General features: G+C 44.3%; 1 protein-coding gene and 1 long non-coding RNA gene across 3 annotated transcripts in view; one reads left to right on the top strand and one right to left on the bottom strand.

Annotated features, from left to right (window-relative positions):
* Positions 1-51: 51 nt before the first annotated feature.
* LOC117882539 lies at positions 52-11645 on the bottom strand. The gene is made up of 3 exons (XR_004647036.1): positions 11393-11645; positions 2722-2784; positions 52-345 (listed from the first exon to the last, which is right to left on the bottom strand). It is a non-coding gene; the product is annotated as an uncharacterized LOC117882539 (long non-coding RNA).
* A 192-nt stretch (positions 11646-11837) lies between these two features.
* The window catches only part of ERICH6 (glutamate rich 6), a 35940-nt gene continuing 22535 nt past the window's right edge, over positions 11838-25242 (top strand). The window contains exons 1-6 of one of the 2 annotated variants that reach the window (XM_034782218.1): positions 11838-11986; positions 14343-14397; positions 15188-15273; positions 16261-16321; positions 17152-17258; positions 23818-23893. In XM_034782218.1, coding sequence (XP_034638109.1) covers positions 11896-11986; positions 14343-14397; positions 15188-15273; positions 16261-16321; positions 17152-17258; positions 23818-23893 — 476 coding nt within the window. In that variant the 5' untranslated portion in view covers positions 11838-11895. Of the gene's footprint in view, positions 11987-14342; positions 14398-15187; positions 15274-16260; positions 16322-17151; positions 17280-23817; positions 23894-25242 lie in introns of both variants that reach the window. The other variant, XM_034782217.1, reaches the window with a different exon arrangement.

The raw sequence follows: 25242 nt of genomic DNA, 5'->3' as shown, positions 1-25242 counted from the left end.
TTTTGCAAAAACAACATTGTGTGGCGTGTTTAATTGATGGAGGTGCCCACATATCATTAAAGTTTAATTGTGTGAATTTATGGTGGCAGCTGTTGTACAGAGAGTAAAACATCTTGAAAACATGTAAATTTTCCCTCGTGCTACTGTGAATTGAGACTACATCCCCGCTCTTAACTGTCATTTACATCAACTTTTAATCTGAATCAAATCAAAGGAAAGGATACCACATTATGGCCTGATTCTGTAAGCTCTCCACAGGCAGAACTTCCATAGACATCAGTGAGAGTTCCACATGTAGAAGGTTTGCAGGATTGGGACTACAGTTTTATTATCCAGTTAGGTTATCTAGAGAACAAACAGAAAATAAGCAGATTTAGGTCTTTACACATGCTGCTTCTTCCTCCAGAAAGGGTCTGAGCTCTAGCAAATCACCTTCTTAGAGAATAGTAGAAATCTGGCTTCCCTCTAATAGCATAGCAGTGTCTGTGACCATATAGGACAATATACTCTGTGCTCCAAAACGGAAGAAGAATCTGATATTCCAGGCCAAATGTTTCCTTCCTTTCGGTGATCTAGTTCATATGGGGAGGGGGGCCCCTGTACAACTTCTCGAGAATGCAAGATTGTACTCCCAAATACTTGCCTACAGTATAATCCACCAGAACCAATAGTAGGAAATGGATTAGTTTGTTTTGTGGTTGAGGGTTTGTGAGATCATGCAAAGAACTCCCTGGAACTATTATCTAATGACACGCTATAGTTCAAGATCCTGTTTGTGGATCTCACTAGCAGAACTCCAATGACTTCCACTGAGTGAACTCCTGATTAACGCTGGTGTCGCAAGATCAGACTTAGGCTTTGGGTCTTCAGAAGGTAATGCCTATGCTCTGCATAGGACCAGTTAATCAAGAATTGTCAAGAGCAATTCACATTCCAATAGCCTAGCAATGCTTACAATGAAAAATGACAAGTTTTCCAAATTTTGCTGCAGAAGGCCTTTCAGTTAAGCATGACAGAATCACAACATTAATTTAATCAGAACTAAAATGTAAAGTGAAAATGAAGTCCTGGTTCGTAACAGTATTCATGAATCCAGATTACATTTCCCTAACACTGTAAGTCGCACTGCACAATTCATGTTAGATGATTTAACACCTATGAAGGAGAAATTAAGGTTCACTGGAATTAAGTTTATTTTATTCAGACTTGGTATACCAATTTACTCACATAGTTAAGACCTGAGACAACATTTAGTTCTTGTTAAATTAGTTGTGGGAGAGGTCCTTTCACTCTGGATTTTACAGTGCCTGGTTTTGCTGTATCTATTGCTTTGAATACAGAATATGTAACCCCTGCTGCCAAGAAGTTAGAAGTGTAATCCATTTAGACAATAAACTCGGGTAGTTGATACTTGATCCAAAAATCAGATTAACTTCTTAAGGAAGCAAACCTGAAACATATTCTTGGAGACCGTTTTACCAGTGTGACTCTCTGATGGCTATAGCTCAGGGTTACAAAAAGAACACACTAGCCATGCAGTAGTGCATCAAGGAAAAAGAAAGTAGCACAGGTGCAAGGTCATGTCCTGTTCTGGAGTATACTGGATAACCCCACGGAAGCCAAGTGAACTTTTTATTAAAGAAGTGACTGATAAGAAGAGAAGCCAAGTAGTATGGAATTGGAAACAAGTCCTAGAACCACATCTTAGGGACGTCTCTGATCATACTTCTTGTCTATCCAGTATTTTGACAACTGACAGAGAAATACTTTACAGACCAACAAAACTGGTTACACTTGCTTCTCTGCTATGTCATATTCTTAAAGAGTTAGTTAATTCCAGCAACAGAAGATAAATACTCTGTTACCAGTATTATCGGCTTATGAAGCTTTTTTTTTTTAGTTTCTTAACCCCTATCCTGCTGGCAACTCCCCCTGAAATGGAATTATTTCCATTTTAAAGACAAAATGAGTTGAAAAGACTTGTAGGGATTGACTTCCCACTACAAACTTGTAGAGGCTAAAGCAGTAAACAGGGAGCCAGAATTCTATGGTCCATTCTTGGTTGTGCCATGGATGTGCTGTGTGCACATAGGCAAGTCATTTAGCCTCCCTATGCCTCGGTTTCCCCATCTTTAAATAGGAATAATGCTTGCATATTTTTGTTATGGGGCTTAAGTAGTGTTTGTAAAGCAATTAATAATCATATGAAAGGTGCTTCCTAAAAACAAATAATGGTTACTTTTATAAATATTTAAACCCGGGGTGGCCAACCTGAGCCTGAGAAGGAGCCAGAATTTACCAATGTACATTGCCAAAGAGCCACAGTAATACGTCAGCAGCTTCTGTTCCCAGCGCCTCCCACCCACCAGCAGCCCCGCCAATCAGTGCCTCCCCCTCTCTCCCCGCACCTCCCGATCAGCTGTTCTGTGGCATGCGGGAGGCTCTGGTGGGAAGGGGGGAGGAGCAAGCACAGGGGAGGGGGCGGGAATGGGTGGAGTGGGGGCGGGGCCTGTGGCAGAGCCAGGGGTTGAGCAGTGAGCACCCCCTGGCACATTGGAAAGTTGGTGCCTGTAGCTCCAGCCCTGGAGTCGGTGCCTATACAAGGAGCCGCATGTGGCTCCAGAGCCACAAGTTGACCATCCCGATTTAAACAGTCTTAAATTACTAATACACTTACATTTCAAAACCGTATAATTTTAAAAGTAGTTTTCATTCACTTACTTGCCAAGTTCTGAATTCAGTTTCTTTGGTATCTCCTGTCGGAGCTGATCCTATCGCAGCCACCTAAAACAATAGATAAAGAGATGTCAGATATCTGTAATTAGTCAGCTTTTAGAGGATGAATAACAGTTAAATTCATGTAAAACTTTTCATACCGTGTTTTTATTTGTAACAAGTCAACATATATAATGTGTCTAATATTTAGCATATATATGGGCTTGTCTTCACTGCATTGTTAGCTTGAGCTATAAATCAAGTTTTGTAGCAACCCATTTCCCATCCACACACAAATCTCTAGTTCAAGAGATTTAAGATCCAGCTATCTGGCCTGTGGAAGAGGGGAGATTGAAACTCAAGTACTGCTGACACTAGATAGAGTGACTGTGCATCCCCATTGCATTACTATGTAGGCCAAGTGTTGTTTTGCAGTGTGATCATTCACTCCAGCGAGGCTAGTTCAAGTGGAGTAAGTCGAGTTAACTGATAACTGTTGCAATGAAGCTCATCGTGCTGTACAAACCTCTAATCCTCAACTCTTCTCGGTGTTGTATTCTGTTACTGAAGAGTTCACGAAGAGTTTATTTTTTAAAGCATGGTCTTCTAAGTGCTTTTTCAGCTGGTTAGTGGCCATTTTTACCATAGCCAGGAGACTGATTATTTTGTGAGAAAATGCATGTTCCATTTATATTGAACCTAACAATACATTATCTGAACATGGAATTTGGCATCATTAGCAGAATGCATATTGATAATAGTGAATTTAAGGCATTGCAGTGATTCAATAATTATCAAATTGATCAAAATAATGACCCTAAGGCCATGAAGGCATCTCTAATTAGGCTGAATAAAAAGTAATTGCTGGTAATTGTTACTACTTCACTACTGTAACCATTGCTTCCAAGGAAGGAGCTCTAAATGAGCAGTGGTTTTCTAGGCCGTGCCTCTCTAGGGAGAATCTATTTTACCCTTAAGGTTGCCTTAATGCCAATAAGGTATCAAAGTAAACTCTGCATTAGTGACTTTATTTATAGAACTTTTAGGCTCCCTAATGGGATTTCCTAGTGGAATTGTCTCTATTCAATACCCACCATAAGCAAGAGGTAAGTGTTACCTTTGCATGTACACATCAGAAAAGTACCTCCCCTCTGCTAGCATAAATTCCCCTTGTAATCCATAATTCCCCCCCATAAATGTGTGCCATTTCCAAATTGCTAGCACAGCTGCCATGCCCCCTCCAATTTTCCTCATATTCCTCCATACTACTTCATCCCTCCCCCCCAATCAGGTCTCCCCTACCCCATATCACAGTTCCTTCATCTTGAACCAATAAAATAGCCTTAATCCCAATTATAATTACCAATGTGTACTCCAGAACCTGTAATTTCTACATCTACCAAATTTACAACATACATAGATCACCCGTTCACATAAGTTTACCTAAACATTACAGGAAAACCACTGGCAACCACTGTTTGCAATCTGACACCACAACATCGCTGTATAGAAGAGTACAGAACACAGTAATGTCTAACCAATACACATGGTCAGAGTTAAGGCTGCATGTCTGTTTATGATGAGTGTGGGCTGTCGTTGCAAGGGAGGTGTGGTGGAGGTTTAGAAGGGGAACAAATGAATGGAGTGCAGATGGAGTTTTAAATGATGTAACTGCTTGGACAACATACCTAATGTAAAAAGCAAAGAACTAACAACCTTAACTCTAAATAAGCACAATTTTGTGTATGGATATTGGTTTAAACTTACACCATTTAGCACTCTCAAATTGAAGCAATACTTAGATGTCACTTAGGGCCTGCCTACCTTGGGGACATTTTCTAAGTGGTTTAAAACTAGTTCTAGATACATTTGGATAAAAAAGAAGAGATCACTCAAAGAATACTAGACCTACATTCCACCTAACCCTGCCTCTTTTCCCCTCCTTATTCATGTATGCCTATTTTATTACTATTACCGCCACCCTAACATGTCTGTGTAGTGTTGTCTCACAACTTGTCAAAGCTGCAAGACCAAACTTTGTAATTCTATTAGCAACCCTGTGAAGCATGTGGTATTTGGAAACCTAGACAAGCTGTAGGTTATTTACAGTTTTGTGTTTTTCCATTATCTGTTTCTTTATGAAAAAGCAATAAAATAAATAAATAAATAAAAACCCCACCTGATTCAGCTACCCAGATCTCAAAGCTGGTTAAAATTGTTGTGTAGACCTTTTTATATTGAATTGGCTTTGAGACCCCTAGGTTCAGTAAAAATGTGATGCTGCCTTAAACCACCCCTCCTAAAACTGGGTCTACACTAACAGATTTTCAGAACCACAAGGGAATTGGATGTCCAAATCTCCTATTGAAATTAATGGGAATTGGGCATCCTAGAGAGCTTTAAAAAAATCTCAGCCTATGCCCCTAACTGGTTTTTAAATGGGTTTAGCTGAGCTAATTGCAAGTCAGGCCCTCAAGGGAAGACTGAATTTCTTTGTTTTGGTTACTCGGAGACCAACCATTAAATGGTGCTGGGTTGTAGGGGACAAGGGGTTGGGATTTGTTTTAAGGTTTTTTGGCCTCTCAGAAGAAAATCCTTTTTTATTTAGTAGGCAACCATTCCCCTGCCCCATATTTCTAATTGTTATTTATTGTTTGTATTACAATAGTATCAAGAGACTTCAGCCAGGATCAAGGCCCCACTATACTAAGTGCAGCAAACAAAGTGCAGAACCTGCCCCAAGGCATTTACATAAGCAGAAAGAAATAGGGATCCAATTTATCTCTGACAGTGCACCAGCATCACTTGTATGGTCTGTGAAGCTGTGCATAGGCCTGAAACTAGCTTTTAGGGATATTAGTTGTTTTTGCTGTATTTACAAAAGTGGGCTTTATGGGCCTGAATTACTGGACAGGATCTTTGATCGCTATACTTAAACATACTTATTTTAATTAAGTCAAGAAGTTTTTTAATTCCGATGGTCTGGATTGTGTGAATTTTCTTTACTTGTCTTCCATCGTGGCTCTGGGGGAAGGCTTTATGCAGAGTTACTTTTCACAGCACTTCAGTCCCCAGGTGCCTCTCATCAAATCATTCTCACTGCCAACTCTGTACTCACAACCCAAATTCAGACCTCACATGAGGGGAAGGAAAGGGGGAGGGAAAATGACTGAGAAATGCCTGCTTACACCAACCCATCTAGACTATGACAGTTGAGTCCTTAGCAAGTCATTTATCTGATTTGATAAGCAGTGTGATTTTAAAACAGGAAAATGTGGATACACTTACATAATCTGACAACACTGCTCATGCTCTTAATGCTGTTCCGAATTGTTCACATGATACAAATAGCAGAGATTGAATAGCAACTGTGCACAGCCACTAATGATTCCAAAGCAGCTGCTGTCAATAGTCACACACAATGTCCTAGCAAGTGGTCCCTCTGGATTGCACCTGTCCTTCTTAGTCAGTTCCCAGGATGGTGTTTCTACATCTCTGTGGGGACACTTACACTGAGGTGCCAATGGACATACATTACCTTTCGATCATATCATGGAAGTTGCTCCTTTAATGACAACTGAGTGCAACCTACTACTTGGGCAAGGAATTTTGCAGCTTCCTCATCAATGACACATGTGGATGGGAATTTAAACTATCTGAGCAGATGAGGAAAACAGCTAGGCCTACAGAGGGGTTCCAAACACTTTCCTCAGTGCAAGTGGTGAACCCAGGGTTATTAAAGTGTCTGTTCTTGGAATGGTATTTGGTTTCCCACTTGTGATTTTTCTGAAGTCCACTGTAATAAGATAGGTTATGAACTGCCCCCTCCAAACATAGTCTCTGGGACACTGTAGGAGACTGAACACTTCATTTCTCAGTGTTTATTTGGAAAAGCCTGGGGTGGTGGTCAGGGCCAGATTAAGGCAATCCAGAAGGGTCTTTCACACCATGAAATGCCCCCATGGCTCCACCTCCACTTGGAATGCCCACAACCTCCCAGAAAGGCAGAGATAGCACGATGGGGCCTCCTCTCTCCCTTGGAGAAATGGGGTAACAGGAGAGTAGCTTCCAAATACCCCAACAGCTGTGGTGTAAGTATCTGCATGGGTAGGCAGTCCTGCTACACTGTCCTCCTGCTGCACAAAGTCCTGGGCTGGGGTGGTGTTGGTGGAACCTCCCGCTGCAGCGGGTCATGGAGTTAATTTACCCGAAGATGGTCCTGTTCATCTCTCTCAGTGCTGTTGTTTCATGCTATCTAGAACCATGCATCAGTTACATTTGGGTCACCTTTTCAAGCTTTTCTTCACAACCATGAGGGGCAGAGGTTAGGTTTCATTTTTCAAAATGAAAGCTAAGATTCTCATGTGATCACCTGATTCCAGGAGCTGACGCCCTACATATGGGTCTATAGTTCTAATGTCTTATTCTGACCCTCGTAGTGATGGGGAATTACCGGCAGCTTCACTGGGCAAAGGGGTGGTGGTCATCAGATACATAGTGGCACTGTACCAAGGGTTCCTAAGCAACAGAGGGAGCCAGAGAAAGTGGGGAAATTGACAAGTGGGAGAAAGTGTGGCGAACTGGGGCAAGTGGAGGCAGCAGGTTGCCAAGGCCAAGCTTATGAGACATCAGCACACAGGAAATGAGCAAGGGATTGAGAAGTGTGCTGGCCAGGAGAAAGTACAGCTGACCAAGGGAAGAGAGTAGCTTGCAGAAGAGGAGTTGACTGGGGTGGAGTTGCACCGTGCCTGCTGTTATGAGAGTAACAGGAGGGGTACTGGAGTACTGCAAACTTGTGGGGACAATAGGTCATTAAATCTAGCCTTCTGATATGCCCAGTAAGGAATTCACCAGCATAAACTCTATTACTTGGGTCCAGCCAACTCATACACAGACTTGCTGGATTAACTTTGATGTCACTTGGTTAGGTTGCTATACTAATAAAGGTAATGAGGTAACCCCAAAATAGCACAGCTCCATTGAAGTTGCTCTTTTACGACAATGAGCTAATGTAGAGGAATTCTGCGTGCCAGTGTTTAAATTCTCATTCATTTGTCAGCTAGGGTTGTACAATCATTTTCCAGCAGAAGCCAAAGGCTTTTAAATGAAAACTGATTGCATATGGTACACAGATACAAGTAAAGTGTTTGGCATTAGTAAAGCTTTCTACAGAGCAAGTGGAGTGATCACACATGGATTTCAAGGGATAGCGCTGCCTCAGTAATGCATGTTGTGTAATCAATGCTGTAACTCCATTCCTAGGCCAGGGTTGACTGTGATAGAGAAGTGTTAATGGGATATATCCTGGACATTTTTTGCAGTGGCAGCAACAGCCCTTGGTAAACATTCAATTGCATTTTTAAAACTGCTCACCTCTGAATCTTTGATGTGGCTAGTTATCTAGGTGCCTGTGCAAGAAAGACACACACATCCAATGCATATTGGTAAAAAAATGAACAAAAAATAAGCCATCTTTCAGATCAATGAATTGTGGGGGCTGAAACTAGGGGTGCTGTCAAACCCCCTGGCTTGAAGTGGTTTCCAATATATCCAGGGTTTACAGTTTGGTCCAATGTTTCTCAGCTCCCCCACTATAAAAATTGTTCCAGCAGCTCTGCAAGTGAACTGGAGTAGGATGACAGGATTATCTTCCTTTCTGTAAGAATGCTGAGTGGTGTGGAGGCCCATCAAGTTAGCACATAAAACATTTCATAGGACAGGTCTACACTAGAAACTTGCTAGTATGATAGTGTCGGGGAGGGGGGGGGTTGGTTGTTATTTTTTTATCGTTATAAAGCTTTTGCTGATATGCCTCCGCACTATCACTTACTTTATTTAGGGAACTTGTATAAGCTATACAATTAAAAAAAAAAAAAAAAAAGCATATTTCTGCTGGTAGAAACTGTCTATATTAGCTACACCAGCAAATCTTTTCTAGTGTAGACTAAGCCTTAGTCTCAATAAACTGCAAACAGAGATATTATTGGAGATGCATTCTAATGGTACTTGCTATTGCTGACCTAGTACATCATGACACCACCACTATAAACTGTTTTTCAGGGTTGCAAGAAAATGCAGCCTAGTGCATACCAATAACTAGGGACATAATATACACCAAGGATCAGCAATGTTTGGCACGCGGCTCGCCAGGGTAAGCACCCTGCAGCAGGAAGCAGCGCGGGCGAGCGATGTGCTGGCTGCGGCTTCTCGCCGTCCCCATTGGCCCGGGACGGTGAACCGCGGCCAGTGGGGCCCGCGATCAGCTGAACCTGCCGCGTCAGCAGGTAAATAAACTGGCCCGGCCCGCCAGGGTGCTTACCCTGGCGAGCCGCGTGCCAAACGTTGCCGACCCCTGATATACACATTAACATTGTGACCCACCCATACGACACAGATTGGCAAAAGAGTTATGAAGTATAACATCTTCAAAGGACCCATTATTGTTTAGTAGGGGGAAGAGGTTACTTCTTTAAAATGACTTAATATAGATTTACATTTTAAACCTCAAAAGGACACCAACCAAACAAAATATCACCTTCCTAATCCAAAAATATGTTAATTTAAAAAAAAATGTAAAAAGCTGATCCTACTAGGATATTTTAAATAAACATTGATATCCATAGCTAATGTCCATATTTAACCAAATAAGAGACTTAGCTATACATTTAAAAAAGAGGGGTTGGGATAGAAAGATAAGATAAACGAGAAACATGTTATATATAACAACATGCATGAATGTTCCTAATAATACTGAAGAGTCCACTATATAGTTCAATTATCCATCAGTCTGGAAGAAGACTGTTAGGTAATCACACGCACCAACACTCAGTGCCACAGATAAACTGGTGTCTAAGTGCTCCCTATACATACAGAGGACTAAGCAAGCAAAATGTACTTATAGATACAATAAATGTAATTTACTTTGCTTTCCAATCTATTCTTTAATATATAATATGTGTGTGTGTGTATGTGCGCGCGCACACATATAAGAGAGAGAGAAGTTTCAAGAGTTCAACTTCACACAGTCAGTCCCAGTTATAGTATGCTGAGGAGTTATTACCTTAGTGTGGGAAAAAGAGAATGTTAGCCTTTCTATGAAGGGATTTCGCTCTTATGTACTTATAGTGCCCCATCACCATAGTCTATGCAGTGCTCACAGTCTTTACAGTATTTATCCTCACAACACCCCCATAAAGAAAGGAAATGTTATTAGCCCCATTTTACAGAAAAACTGAGGCACAAAAAGACTAAAAGACACTGATTTTTAGAGGCACTTAGGCACTGCTCCAGTCTGCGTTGCAAGGCCTAACTGACAGAGGGTATGTTTACAGCAAGTCTCAAACCCCAGGACCAACAGATTCAAACTCATGTTATGGTGCTAAAAATAGGTATGTACAGGTTCAGGCTGAGGCTCTTACATGCCTAAATATCTTTAAAAATCTGGGCCTAAATGACTTTCCCAGGGGCAAACAAAAAGTGTGTGGCAGAGCGGGGAATTGAACTGGGGTCTCCCATAACCTGGCTAGTGTTTTAACCATTTGGAACATCCTTCCTCTAAGAGTGGTAACTAGAGCTGGTTGAAAACTTGTGGAATTTTTAGATTGGGAAAATGGGGGCGAATTTTTTACAAGAACATTTGAGACACGTTTCATTTTTCAACCAGCTCTAGTTGTAAGACTGTAATGCACTCCCTTTGAGACTGTTTTCCTGCTCCCCTCAATCAGTATGGCATCTCCCTCTCCTTCAGAAGTTGCCTCCCACCCCAAGACTAATTAGGCAGCATTCTCAGAGACTGCGAGGGAGTGCAAAAGAGCAGTGCAGACCGCATTGTTGTCCACACCCAAGGAAGTTTAACAGCATTACCCAACAATGCCAGTCAGAGCAGAGTTCTGCATTACAGCATTCTCACACACAACTCCATTGACTTCTGTGGAGTTACACCAATGATGAATTTAGTCCTAGAGGTTGAACAAAACAGTCTGACAAAAGATTATTCAACGTCTCCCTCTAGTCACCACCCATAGCATGACATCCTATTGCAGACTAGAATTTCTGTATTTTTTTTATCTTCAAATTTGACAAACCAAAGCCATTTTAAGAAGCTGAGTTAGTGTAAACGGAAGTGAAATTATATCTGCTTAATTTTACCTGCCACATTAGATTGAGTACAGATTACAGTAGATTGTGTTGTACTGAACTGTTTTTAAACTCCCAGCTGAGTCTCTTAAAACAAAACCCCCCGCCTGTATCTCATGAGGCTAGAATACTGACTATTTAGATTTTTTTTCCCATACCTTTGGAGCTTTTCAAAATGAATATTGAAGTCATATGGCTCCAATTGCCAGAGAAAACCTTCAAGTAACCTTTCAAACAGCCCCCCCCCCCCCCCCCGATTACTAATCCATAACCCTCCCCAAAATGCTGGGCATACTGCAAAGCCCACACATTTTATAAATCCGGGCTCTGGTGGACACTTTGAAGCACTTACAAACGTCACACACACTTGTACAGCACCACTGAGAAGCCGCCACTTCTAGGGGAAAGGGTGGTAAACAGGTGACAACAATCCAGAGATCTCTTACAGAAAATGCAAATATCAGTAGTCTATAAGGTGTCACAGGACTCTTTGCTGCTTTTACAGAAAATGCAAAGGGATCTTTAATGGACTAAGACCTACTTCATTATTGGCTCTTTTGGCGGAAACACCGATGTGGCGGGTGCAGCGAAGCAGCTGGTTACCGGGTTAGGGAGCCGGTGGAAAACAGGGACTGCCACCGCTTTCACAAATGCGAGATCACCTCGACCCCGCGCCATTGGGACAGCGAAGGAGGAGATACATCCCCGCGACCAAACACCTCCACTGCCCAATCCCAGAATAAGTCAGACCCCTGTGCACGTGCATCCAGCCCAGGGGCTGTGCCCGATAGCCGGCCTGCAGGCACACGCGGCGCGGCGTGGCGTGGCGCTGCGCTGCTCTGCAGTCGGGTGGGGAAGTTTGCACCCCACAGGGCTGGGAGCGGCCGGCCCCTTTAAATCTCGGTGCGGGGCGGGCTCTGAGCGCCCCTTTCCGGCACGCCGTCTCCCTGGCGATTAGAACGCACAACAGTTGGCGTCACAAGGACCCGGGAAGGGGCTCCCCGCGTGTTAAAGGGGCCGCAGCCCCGCAGGTAGCAGCACACCATGAAGGGAGCCGGCAGTGCGGGGCGGGAGCGCGATGGGTCCGCCGAGCCGGAGCCCGGCGAGCAGCCAGCCTCGCGGGGAACAGGGAAGGGTACGTGGCCCCCAGGTCACGGGGATGATGTGGCCCAGCGTGACACTTCTCACTGGGACTGCCGGCGGGTTGTGTCAGTGTCTGGAGGTGGCCGTAGCGGAATTAGGGCGCTGGGCTCTGGGGCAGGCGTCACAAGCCAACAGAGCTTCCCAGCAGAAGCAGATTTTTAAAGGCGTTTAGTTACAGCTGCTCCTTGAGCTACTCTAGATCCAGTAACCTCTGCGCTTGACAACCCCGCCTGACGCAGTGTGGATTCCCTTGTTGGACCGGCAGAGGGGAGATTAGCTTTTCCCATTTTCTAGCTGCATCTCCCCTTTACCAACATCATCTCACTTGTACGACTGAGACAGCTTCCCTTTGTTTACACCTTAGTCTCATAAAGAGCCCGGCTCATTCTTTCAGCTGCATCAGCTAGGCGGAAATGTAGCCGTGGGTGCCAAAAGCCCACTGCAGCAATATCTCCTCATTAACACTTCCAATAGTCATAGAGACAGTGATATTTACAAAAAAAACTCAGAGTACCCTGGTTCACAGAGAGTCCTGTGGCTGGAAGAGCGGTTTTGTAAAACTACCCCTTAGGACTTTCCCCAAAGATCCCTACTAGCAACTGCTGCGGTGCCAGCAAAACCTCATGGTCACAAGTTTCAAGGACTTTGAGAATTTAAGAGAGCATCGTGGATATTCAGTCTTTATCCATTGCTAGGAAAGCCACAGAAACAAGTGCAGATAGTTGTAGATTTGGGCCTGTTACAGCATCAGCTGCCTCCGGAGCACCCCCTTGTGGTCAGGGGTGACTGTCACACCCTGTCTCTGCTTCCCTGTTTGGTTATCTCAATAACTTACAGAAAGACTTTTCTCTGTTCAGTAACTAGCTTAGGGACTAGTTTTATTGGCATAAAAATAAACACAAACAAATCTTATCCTGGACACAGCCCTCCTCCCTGAGTATAGTCTCAAAACTCTTCTGGTTTCTCACGATCTTCCCTGCAGGAGCCTTACTTCCAGGCCTTCCTGCTTAGAAACTTATCTGGTGTCTCAGCATCTTCCCTACTTTAGCAGGCCACTCCCAGCCCAGCCTAGCTGAAGCAACTCCTCTAGTTTGAGGGTCTGTCCCTGCAGGTTCTCTATAGCTTGCTCTGGCTTTCTGGTCCAAACACTTCCCCTTGGTCAACAGTATCCTGCAGAAGCCTTCAACTCATTACAGCCTCTATCAGAGAGTCCTCGCTCCTCTGGCTCTTTACAGAGACCAGTTCCCCTCTGTCATACCCAATCAAGAGACTGTTAATGAGGCATAGGTGGGCTGGAGCAGTGTCCTCTTAAAAGGGCCCAGTCCAGCCTGTAACAGGGTCTAAAGTGTGATAGACTAAAATAATGAAATATGAGAACTGCAGAAAGTACCGGGGTTGCCCTGCCACCTCCTTTTCAATTATCTCCCAAAACAGAAAAATGAGATACAAGTCAATGGTTAGCAAAAGCGTCCTTAAGGACTCCTGGCACTCTGTACTCCTCTCCTTGTAGGAAAATGACAGTCTCAACCAACAAGCCCAGTGCTTGCCACAGGCCTTCTGCCCAGCCAAGAAGAACGTGTACAGGTTGTTACCCAAAGCAAACCCTCATCATCTGAAACTCAAGAAGAAAGCACTCAGCATTTGTCCCCTCAAGACACCACTCCGTCGCCACAGAAGCAGACCTCTCAGTCCAGATCCAAGCTGTTACCTGCAAAGTAATTTGAAATTCCTTCACGGAGAAGAAAACCCTAACTCTGTAACTGAGTGGTGGCAGCTGAGATTAACAATATTATCATCTATCCTGATCAGTCCTGCTGTGTGATACTGTTGATGCCAGGGTGGAGAAAAATAAATGTTTTGCTTTTTGCACAGCAACGGCAAAATAATTTCTATTCAGACTTGGCACAAGATTTCTGCCACTGGTGCTCTAGCCATTTCCTTATTTGTTTTATCACTTATGACATCATCTAGAGGGGGAGCTGGTTGGAAATTTCACTTGTGATGAAATGTTCTGAGCACCTCTAGAGTATAGCATGGTGACTGGAGAGTGAATTGGGAGAAAGCACATGTTGGGGCCACGCTGTTGATAGCTGAAGCCAAAAAGTTATAAGAACCTGGCTTCTTGGCAAAACTTTATCCCTCCGAGTCCTTTACATGGAGTAGCCTTTCCATTTACTGCTGTGGGGACAATAAAAAGAATGGGAGACGCTGTATATACAGCCTTAATACCTTACCTTAAAATTCTTTACCTTTCCTCTAGTCCAGCTCACATACTAGGGGGGTTACGCTTGCATGTTCGGATGCATATCTTGCAGTCCAATTAGTCTGTATATATTTGTATTCAACAGATGCCAAGGAAAATAGAAAAGAAACTTCATCTTCATCCTACGAGGGACGAAGCAGGTAAGCAAATGGAAATATAACTTTGATTTGCTTTATTCTGGGCTGAGCAGTGTTATGCAGTTGCCATACATGATCTTAGAGCTAGCAATACAATATTCAACCCAATATTCTACTTGGGAATCTTCTTTGCTTTCACTGTCTTCCCTCATCTCCCACCCATCCTTACTTATATCACCTTAGAAACATTGGGTATTTATGTGGCACTCCAATGGGTCATCTAGTCCATCATTCCTTGCATCATGGCAATATTGAGGTTTTTCCCCAAAACCATCCTTGATAGGAAGATGTCTAGCATCTAATGTAGCCAAAATGATTTTGTAACCTATGTCGCACCTACCAAATGGCCTGTATAACTTTCTTAGCATAGCACTTGACATCTATTATGACTTGTTCTGTCCTCATTGATTATCTCCTTATCTTTAGTTACTGTCCTCCTCCCTCCAGTTCCCCACTCCCAGATTGAATAAACATAGCTGTATCCATTTTTCCTACGTTAGCCTTATTTCAGTCTTCATGCTTATTCAGTCCTTGAACCTCTGCTGAGAGGATCAGCAGAGGTGCCAGTGGAGGCGGAGGGACTGTATGAATATGTCTACTAGGAACTAGACAGAGTACAGTAATGTTCTTCCTAATGTGGCATTTTCTTTGTGCAAGGAGAGGGAAATTGAATTCCTTTAGACTGAGATAAGGCCATCTATTATAAACACTGGTCATTAGTGAGACAATAATGCTATGCAGAGATGTGTCTTTCCCCTGTAACCTGAACATACTGTCTTTTCAACTTGCTTAGCTCATCTGAAGACAGGAGTTCCTCAGAGGTGGAATCAGAGAGCAGCCTCCAGGATGGGGTCACAGAACAGCCAGCTCCAGGCCCAGGTACAACTATGATGTAATTCCATCCTTGCTAGAGACTGGGGTTGTAGTGCATTGTGCGTACAGGGGAAAGGAAAAATCAGTGACCACAAAAAGGGAGGAGGCAGTGATCAGGAGCATGTAGGAAAAGGAAGTAAATACCTTGGGGCAAGAAGGAGAGATGCACTGAAAAATGGGGTATAGGGTCAGAGCAGTATTTTCAATTTTAGATGCCTAAACTTTGACACCTAAATCTATATTTATGCTCCTAAATATGTAGCCTGATTTTCCAGAGGTGCTGAGCACACACATTCTCTATTAACTTCATTTAGGTACCTAGCTACAGATTTAGGTGCCTAGATATAGACAGAGCCATCCCGTCCATAGGACAGACTGGAGCAACCGCCCCAGGCCCTGCGCTTTAGGGGGCCCCATGCTTCGGGATGTGGGGTCCTGGGGAACTAGCGGGAGGCCTGGCACCGCCAGCAGTGAGCAAGCCAGCCCCAGCCCCCCCCACCAGCTCCCTGTGTCGCTCAGGGGAGGGGGCAGAAGCCAGAAAGAGGCGGGGCAGGGGATTGGGGGAAGGGGTGGAGCAGGGAAGAGAAGAGGCGGGAGCTTGGGGGAAGGTGTGGAGTGGGGGCGGGGCCTGGGCCAGAGGGGTGGGGGTTGTCCTGGGCCCCGCACCCCACTATGGATGGCCCTGGCTATAGACACCCAAATTTGAGCACTTTTGCCTCAATAATCTGGACCATAAAATCACTGGTCAGGTGGGGAAGGGAAGGTGGTCACCCTTATCTGAAGCCAGGAAAAGGAGTTTACTCTCATTCTCATTTAAGACAGGGCATTTGCTCTGTTGGTTGTATTTAATTCAGTAAAAAACAAGTTCTGTTTTTAATTTACATTTGTGTCAACATACAATTCTTTAGTCTTCTAGGGCAGGTCAGAATTATGCTTATTACTAGTTTACAGATACAATCTAGTATAAATACTAGTGATTTTTGTATGTTACAGGTTCCAAAGTACTAGGAGGAATTAGAAGAGAAATTTCCACATCATTAGACACTTTAAGCCGGTAAGGAAGGACTCACTTCAATTCCCATTTGAACTTAGTGGAATTATTTGCATTGATTTCAATGGGAGTTAGAGTAGGCTGTAGCTGAATTATTACTTCAACATAAAAGTTAATTTGTTTGTATTATTGTCTGAGCTGTGGCATGCTGTAACCATTCCTGATATGGGGACTGTACAACCAGATAGTCAATACAATCAGTACAATTAACTGTCTTCTTTGCTCTCACTCTTCTCCAGATGTTGGCCCTTAGTTATATTATGATCATTTGGTTGGAAAGAACCATGATCCATTGTCATGTAGATTTCTCTCACCCTAATTTCACAGCAAAATTGGTTACTCATCAAGAGGGGTACCTATATCTTAATATTCCCAGTGATGATGATTCCATAGCTTTCCTTACTCACATATTCCATGGTGAAACTGAAATTCTGTCCCTGATAACTTATGTGCAACTCTCCTTGCCTTTAGTGAAAGTTCTGTACATGTATCACAGGGCAGAATTAGGCCCTTATACAAGAAATATTTTTCTAATATTTAACTGAAGTTTTCCCTGCTACAGTATAAGCCTATTACTGTGTGTTCTGTTCTTGTTGATTAATGAGGATAGTCATGGTGCTGTTATAATATGGGTACATATCCAGTAGGAACTACATAAGAGTACCCATTTATTTCATATAAGCCAATAAACAGCCAGCTAAGTGTAGCATTTTGTCTTTGGCAACAGGGAATCTAAATTCCTTAGGAGATGGCAAGCCATGGGTATTAGTAAGGCACTATGGGTAAAAAGCCCTTCCCCTAAAGTCTGATCATATTGCCTTTCACCTGCTTAGGTGGCCTCAAGACAAGAGTTCAGCAGGAAAATCTGATGGGACCACAGAACCCAGAACCGAGACCAGCCTCCAGAAGAGCACCACAAAGCAACCAGCTCCCAACACAGGTATTATAGAACCAAATAAAGGTAGGACTGGAAGGGACCTCAATAAATTAATGAGTCCAGCCCCCTGCACTGACTCAAGACCAAGTAAACTTAGACCATCCTGACAGCATTAGTGGTGCGTGAGCCCCCCCTTCGGGGAGGCTAGCCACACAGCCCTGCCCCTTCTTCGCAAGGCTCCTCCCCTACCCCATGTCCACAGGAGCCCTAAGCGCTTGCCCCACCCAGTCCACCGGAGCCCTAAGTGCTTCCTCTTCCCCCGCGGCCAGAGGAGCCCTGGCCGAACTGCCCCGGGCCGCCAGACTGCCCCTAGTGCCAGCCCGCTGGCCTCCAGCTGGTGGTGCAGCTGAGCTCCTGCTGGCTTGGGTACCGGCTTGGGGGAGAGGGCAGAGCATGAGCAGGGCCAGGGCTTGGTTTAGAGGAAGCTTAGGGGAGGCTTATGCCCACTGCCCATGCCTGACAGGTGTTTGTCCAAACTGTTTTTAAAAACCTCCAATGATGGTGTCATAACTATAAAGGGAAGGGTAATAGCTGTCCTGTGTACAGTACTATAAATCCCTCCTGGCCAGAGACTCCAAAATCCTTTTCCCTGTAAAGGGTTAAGAAGCTCAGGTAACCTGGCTGGCATCTGACCTAAAGGACCAATAAGGGGACAAGATACTTTCAAATCTTGGGGGGGGAAGGCTTTTGTTTGTGTTCTTTGTTTTGGGACGGTGTTCGTTCTCGGGGACTGAGAGGGACCAGACATCAATCCAGGTTCTCCACATCTTTCTAAACAAGTCTCTCCTATTTCAAACTTGTAAGTAAATAGCCAGGCAAGGCGTGTTAGTTTTCCTTTGTTTTCTCAACTTGTAAATGTACCTTTTACTAGAGTGTTTATCTTTGTTTGCTGTACTTTGAACCTGAGACTAGAGGGGAGTCCTCTGAGCTCTTTAAGTTTGATTACTCTGTAAGGTTAATTTCCATACTGATTTTACAGAGATGATTTTTACCTTTTTCTTTAATTAAAAGCCTTCTTTTTAAGAACCTGATTGATTTTTCCTTGTTCAAGATCCAAGGGGTGGATCCTGACTCACCAGGAGTTGGTGGGAGGAAGGAGGGGGAATGGTTAATTTCTCCCTGTTGTAGATCCCAAGGGGGGTTGGAACTGATTCACCAGGAGTTGGTGGGAGGAAGGAGGGGAATGGTTAATTTCCCCTTGTTTTAAATCCAAGGGGTTGGATTTGTTTTCACCAGGGATTTGGTGAAGGTTTTTCAAGGTTTCCCAGGGAGGGAATCCATTGAAAATGGTGGCAGCCGAACCAGAGCTAAGCTGGTAATTAAGCTTAGAAGTTTTTCACGCAGGCCCCTACATTTGTACCCTAAAGTTCAAAGTGGGGATCTCAGTCCTGACAGATGGGCATTCCACAACTTCCCCGGTAGCCTATTCCAGAGGATAACTCCAACTATCAGGGTAAAGTTTTTCCTGATATCTAACCTAAATCTCCCTTGCTACAGATTAAGACTATTACTACTTCTCCTACCTTCAGTGGACATGGAGAACAATTGATCATAATCCTCTTTATTGCAACCCTTAACATATTTGAAGACTATTATTAGGTCTCCTGTCAGTCTTCTTTTCTCAAGACTAAACATACCCCATTTTTTAACCTTTCTACGTAAGTCAGGTTTTCTAAACCTTTTATCATTTTTGTTGCTCTCCTCTGAACTCCAATTTCTCCACATCTTTCCTAAAGTGTAGTGCCCTTGAATTGAACACGGTGCTCCAGCTGAGGCCTCCTGAGTGCCAAGTAGAGTGGGACACTTGCTTCCCATATCTTACATACTCTTGTTAATACACCCCAGAATGATATTAGCCTTTTTTGCAGCTGCATCACAGTGAAGACTCATATTCAGTGTTATCCACTATAACCCCAGATCCTTTTCAGAAGTACTATCCTCTATCCAGTTATTCCCCATTCTATAGCTGTGCATTTGATTTTTTTCCTCCTACATATAATACTTAACACTTGTCTTTATTGAATTTCATCTTGTTGATTTCAGACCAATTCTCTGATTTGTCACAGTAATTTTGAATTCTAATCCTGTCCTCCAGAGTGCTTGCAACCCCTCCTAGTTTGATTTCATCTACAGATTTTATAAGCATACTCCCCACTCCATTATCCAAGTCACTAATGAAAATACAGTATTGACTAGTACTGGACCCAGGACTGTCCTGTGCCCTCCTAGTTGGAAAGTGAAACATTGATAACTATTCTTTGAGTACAGTGTTTCAACTAGTTGTGCACCTACCTTTTAGTAATTTCATCTAGGCTACATATCCCTAATTTTCTTATGAGAATGCGGTGTGGAACTATGTCAAAAGCAGGCCCAGTGACAGCAATTCTGGCCCCAGGACAGAACAATCAATGGGTCCTCACGCATGCACAAGCCACGCCTGCGCGGACGCAGACCACCTAACACTTGGGCGGTGCTGCACCTACGCTGGCTGGTGCCCAGCGAGTTTCCGGCTTTGCTGCTGGGCGCACTCTTCCAGCATGGCCAGGGCTTTGGCACGCCCGCCTGGTAGGGTTGCCAACTGTCTAATTGTGCAAACCCAAAGACCCTTGCCCCATCCCCTGCCCCGCCCCTTCACTGAGACCATGCAGGCTCTGGGAGGGAGTTTGGGTGCAGGAAGGGGTGCAGGGTATGGAGTCTAGGTTCGGGCAGGGGGTTGGGGTGCAGGAGGGAGGCAGGGGGTCAGCTCCCAAAAGCAACAGGCACGGCCCTTTAGCAGTGGCTCCTAGGTGGGGGGCCCAGGGGTCTCTGTGCACTGCTGCCCACAGGCACCGCCCCCACAGCTCCCGTTGGCCGCAGTTCCCAGCCAATGGGAGCTGCAGCGTCAGTGCTGGGGACAGTGCGCGGAGACCACCTTCCCTCCAGGGGGCTGCAGGGATGTGCCAACTGCTTCCGGGAGCGGTGCGGAGTGAGGGTGGGCAGGAAGCTTGCCTTAGCCCCACTGTGCTGCCGCCTTTGTCCCCCCACCACCCTTTCAGCGGGCCTGATCAAAAAAGCCTTACTAAAAATCAAGATAGATCATATCTACTGCTTCCCTCCTATCCGCTATACCAGTAACCCTCTCAGAAAAGGAAATTCAGTTGCTTTGGCATGATCTTGACAAATCCATGTTGGCTATTCCTGCTAACCCTATTATCCTCCAGGTGCTTACAAATTCATTGTTTAATAATTTGTTTCAGTATCTTTCCAAGTATCAAATTTAGACTGACCGGTCTATAATTCATGGGATCATCTTTGTTCCTCTTTTTAAAGCTAGGTACTATGTTTGCACTTTTCTAGTCTTCGGGACATCATCCATCCTCCAGGAGTTCTCAAAGATAATTGCTAACGGTTCAGAGATTACTTCATTAAGTACCCTAAGATGAATTTCATCGGGCCTTGCCAATTTGACTATCCCTAATTTATCTAAATATTCTTTAATCTGTTCTTTCCCTGCTTTGAATTCCTTCCCCTTTGTTGTTAATATTAATTGTGTTGAGTAGCTGATCACCATTAACCTTTTTAGTGAAGACTGAAGCAAAATAGGCATTAAACACCTCAGCTTTCTTCATGTCATCAGTATTAGTTTTCTTTCTCCACTAAGTAGAGGACCGACACTTTCCTTTGTCTTTCTTTTGCTCCGAATGTACTTAAAGAACAACTTCTTATTGCCTTTTATTTCCCTTGCTAAATGTAACTCATTTTGTGCCTTAGCCTCTCTGATTTGTCCCTACGTGCTTTTCTATCCTTTTGTACTCCTTAGCAATTTGCCCAGGTTTCCCCTTTTTTAGGATTGCTTTTTTATTTTCAGGTCATTAAAAAGCTCCTGCAGCCATATTTGACTCTTACTGTCCTTCCTATCTTTCCTTAGAATCAGGATAGTGTGCAGTTATGCCTTTAATATTGCCACCTTGAGAAACTGCCAGCTCTCCTGAACTCTTTTCCCGTAGATTTTCTTCCCATGGGACCTTAACCTATCAGTTCTCTGAATTTGTTAAAGTCTGCTTTTTTGAAGTCCACTGTCCTTATTCTAGTGCTCTCACTTCTTCCTTTCCTTAGAATCATACTGAAAGCTGGCATCATCTTGAAAAAGCACAGTATGACCCAAAACTGGCAGTATCAAAGTGCATCATTTTTTCCTAGCATAGAAAGGATTAAGAATAAGCATTGCTCAGAGAATGAAAGCCAGACACATATTACATATGCACAGTGTAACTACTGGATTTCCCACCCTTCACAATCTGGTTCCAGAGAGAAGTGTCCTGCCTGTCTCGTTATCTGCCTTCTGAAAGGTGGTGTCTCATTAGATAGTTGGAAAATCTAATACAATTGCAACCTTAAAAAGAACAGTGTTCCTCTCTTCCACAGTGACTTCAGGTCCAACTAGGCTAGTCAGTTTAATAGTAACCCTATTTTATGTCGTTTATAAGGTCCCCTGCAAAGTATCTACTCCCCACTTAGAACAAAAACACTTTCTAGTGTAGGCACAGCTTATACTAGCAAAAGAGCTTTTTTACTGCTATAGCTTATCATAGTTCCCCAAAGAAAACAAGCTATGCCAGCAAAAACATATTTTTCCCTAATATAAATCATGTCCAGACTAGGGCTTTTACTGATATAAAAATGTAATAAAAAACCGCAAATCCCTAAGTGACATTACTATACTGGAAAAAGTTTCTAGTGTCGACCAGGCCTAAACTAAAAGCCATCTGGATACAGCCCGATAGGAGATCAGATTAGGTGATCACAGTGGGACACCACAGTGAGTCTTATTCCATCAAACAGTCCTCCTTGATGAGGAAGAAAGTGACTAATTCTGTTTAACCCTGAGTCAGGAATGATGGTCTCTTTCCTGCTTTTGACAAAATAGATGGACCCAGAAGGGAGAGAAGAGAGATAAGATAGTAAAAATGGAGAAATACAGCTTTTGTTGATGTTCTCAGGAAACAGGGCTAGTCAGTCATAAATAGGTGCTTTGGGCTGGCACATCACGCACCTGTTGCTCTGGACCCTGGCTTGCATCCCCGGTCAGGGACATCTGGTTTGGTCAGGTCCTTCTCAGGCTGAGCAGAACTGGATGGGCTGTCTCATCTCATTGTGCTAATGCTGTGCAGCACAGTATTTTTTAGGCTCAAGTGAAAAGCGACAAGAGTGGGGGATGGAAAGAGAGACACAAGGGAGGGGAAGACAGAGCAGGATCTCTCATGTAGCAGGCAAGGGTCCTTGCTGGTGCAGCGGTGATGGTCACATGTTCCCACGATGTGCCAACATCTGGGTGTCACGATGGAAAGTCCCATAGCAGTGGCTGTATTAGTCTTTCCCTGCCCTCCCAAAGGCTGTTTTTAAGGGCCCCCAAAAGGGATGATTGGCTGAAATAGCTCCTCCCCTCATTATTTTGTCCAGCAATTAGGCCTAATTTCCAATTCCACATTCCCCTTGTTTACTAAGCATGATCTTAACATAGTCCTTCAGTTTTATCAATAGGCCTTCTTGTTTGGTTTAATTTAGTCTGTCTTCCTTTTGTACATTTCCCCACAAATAGGGTGTTATAGGTTATTATAATATTTAATGACCTTTCAGTTACTTTTCCACAGGTAAGCTCACAAAGTTGTAGGCTCAATTATTACAAAAGAGAGCAAGAGGGGAAGGGTTAGTAAATCCAATAAACAAGCAGGGGGCAAACTATCAAGAACTAGCCAACCACAATGAATGTGTCTTACAATGTGTCCTAAGGCAGCTAAGGAAGAAATTTTGTCCACCTCTTCCAAGAGTTAGTTCCTCAACCAAGTCTTTCACTGAGAAACTTGTGCTCTATGATCAACCACAAAGAACATGGGATGAGAGCAGGCCCAACACACCCAAGGAGGGGCTTAGGGCAAAAGCTGATCATTGAAGTATTTACGTCCTAGATTTGGATGGACTTTATAAACAGAAACATAGCATATTGGCAGGCAGGGCACTTCGAGAAGGGTGGGCATAAGTGACTCTTAGTGCTAGACAAAAGGAGCACCTGAGCAGCTGAATTCTGCTGGGATTGAAACCTCCAGGTCAATTGCCTGGGAAGCCTAGTGAGGATAGTGTTACTGTAGGTTAGTTAGTTAGACTGAGGGCTGGCTCCAGGCACCAGCGGAGGAAGCACGTGCCTGGGGCGGCGCATGCTAAGGGGCGGCATTTTTTTTTTTTTTGCTTCGGCAGTTTGAGCGGTTTTTGGGGGGGGCTTGGGGCGGCAAAAATGGTAGCGCCGGCCCTGGTTAGACTGCATGGAGCAATAATAATCCCTCAAAAGAGATTCAGGAGTTAGTCCTGAACACGTCATCTTTTTGAACGAAGTAGAAAATTTCTGCTCTTAAGAAGCACGTTGCTATGGAACTACCATTTAAAAAGTAGCACATGTTTTAGTTTGGATTTTGACACATACAGTTCTCTCTCATGAACCTAGACCAGCGGCTGCAGTGAAGAGTCTGTGTGTTTAATCATTTAGTATTGTTTGTATTGCATGCATAGACTAGTTTGTTGTGTTCAACAGGTACAAAAGGCCTTCCTACAATCTTAGGTGGAATTAGAAGAGAAACTTGCTCTCCCTCATTACACAAATTAAGCAGGTAAGCACATGCAAAATTACCGCAAAACTTAATATGACTTGTCAAACAGGATCATAAGCTGGGAAACTTAGAACCAGTGAGGAAAGCTATTTACAAATCTCCATTGCTTTCATTGTTTTTCCTGAATATAGTTCAAGCTTGCTTTTAAGATATAGGCCTTGTCAAAGGTGTTTGACAGCCACAGAGACTGCTGTCTTCTATTTCTCTACAAAGCTGATACAGAATGGGCAATGGTAGCATGGGCTACTCTTTGAATAAACTTCAACCTGGATTTGGAGGGAAAGTATCTGTGAGTGAAAGGGTAGTTCATTCTCTATGTCCATCCTGTTTTGGCTTCTACTTAAATAACCAACAGGGGTGCCGATTATTTGTGCTATGTCTGTCTGGTGGTCAGGGCCGGCTCTGGCTTTTTTGCCGCCCCCTCCACCCCCACCCCCCAGCGCGGCAGGGTTGGGCGCCAAGCCCGGCCGGGGGTCGCTTCCCCGACCGGCCAGAGTGCTGGGGGGAGGGCGGCGAGCCCGCCGCAGCTCCGCTGGCAGCCGGAGCCCCAGGAGGAGGGCGGAGAGCCCGGCCGGGGCTCCGCTCTCCCCGGCGGCCAGAACGCCGCGGGGAGGGCAGCGAGCCCACTGCGGCTTCACTCTCCCTGGCGGCCGGGGCCGGAGCACCGCGCTGCCCCCCTCCAGGTGCCGCCCCAGGGACAAGCTTGGTGGGCTGGTGCTTGGAGCCGGCCCTGCTGGTGGTTGTTTTTGCGATGCCTGTTCGCTAGGATCTGTACTAGGACCACCAACATATTTCATATACATTACTTGCTCATAGCTTTGAGCAAGCTAAAGCTTTCAACTCAACTGTTGAAGTCACCTCTCCAAGGTAGTAGGACAGCTGCACTGTGTAGTGGAAAAGGGAAGAGCTCTATGAGGCTTTCAGTCTGTAAGGAACATCTACACTTAAAATGCTACAGTGGTGCAGTTGTGCCGCTATGGCACTTCAGTGTGGACCAGTGGTTCTCAACTCATGGCTCGTGGGCCTCTTGCAGCCCAATCAGTACACAGCTGGGGCCCATGTGACATCCTCAGGGCCATACAGGTAGTATATATATTGTATGGATGCAGCCCATATACCGCATAAAGAGATGCATATGCAGCCCACAATGGTAAATAGGCTGAGAATCACTGGTGTAGACACTTACTGCAGCAAAAAGGAGGAGTTCTCCCATCCCTGTAGTAAATCCATTTCCCTGAGAGGCGGTAACTAGGTTAATGGAAGAATTGTTCTATCAACCTAGCATGGCCTACATGGGGACTTAGGACAGCTTACCTATGTCACTCAGGGGATGGGAGGATGGATTTTTC

This window comes from Trachemys scripta, chromosome 9 (assembly GCF_013100865.1).
Source record: "Trachemys scripta elegans isolate TJP31775 chromosome 9, CAS_Tse_1.0, whole genome shotgun sequence".
Classification (NCBI taxonomy): Eukaryota; Metazoa; Chordata; order Testudines; family Emydidae; genus Trachemys; species Trachemys scripta.
This window is presented reverse-complemented; position numbering and strand designations above follow the sequence as displayed.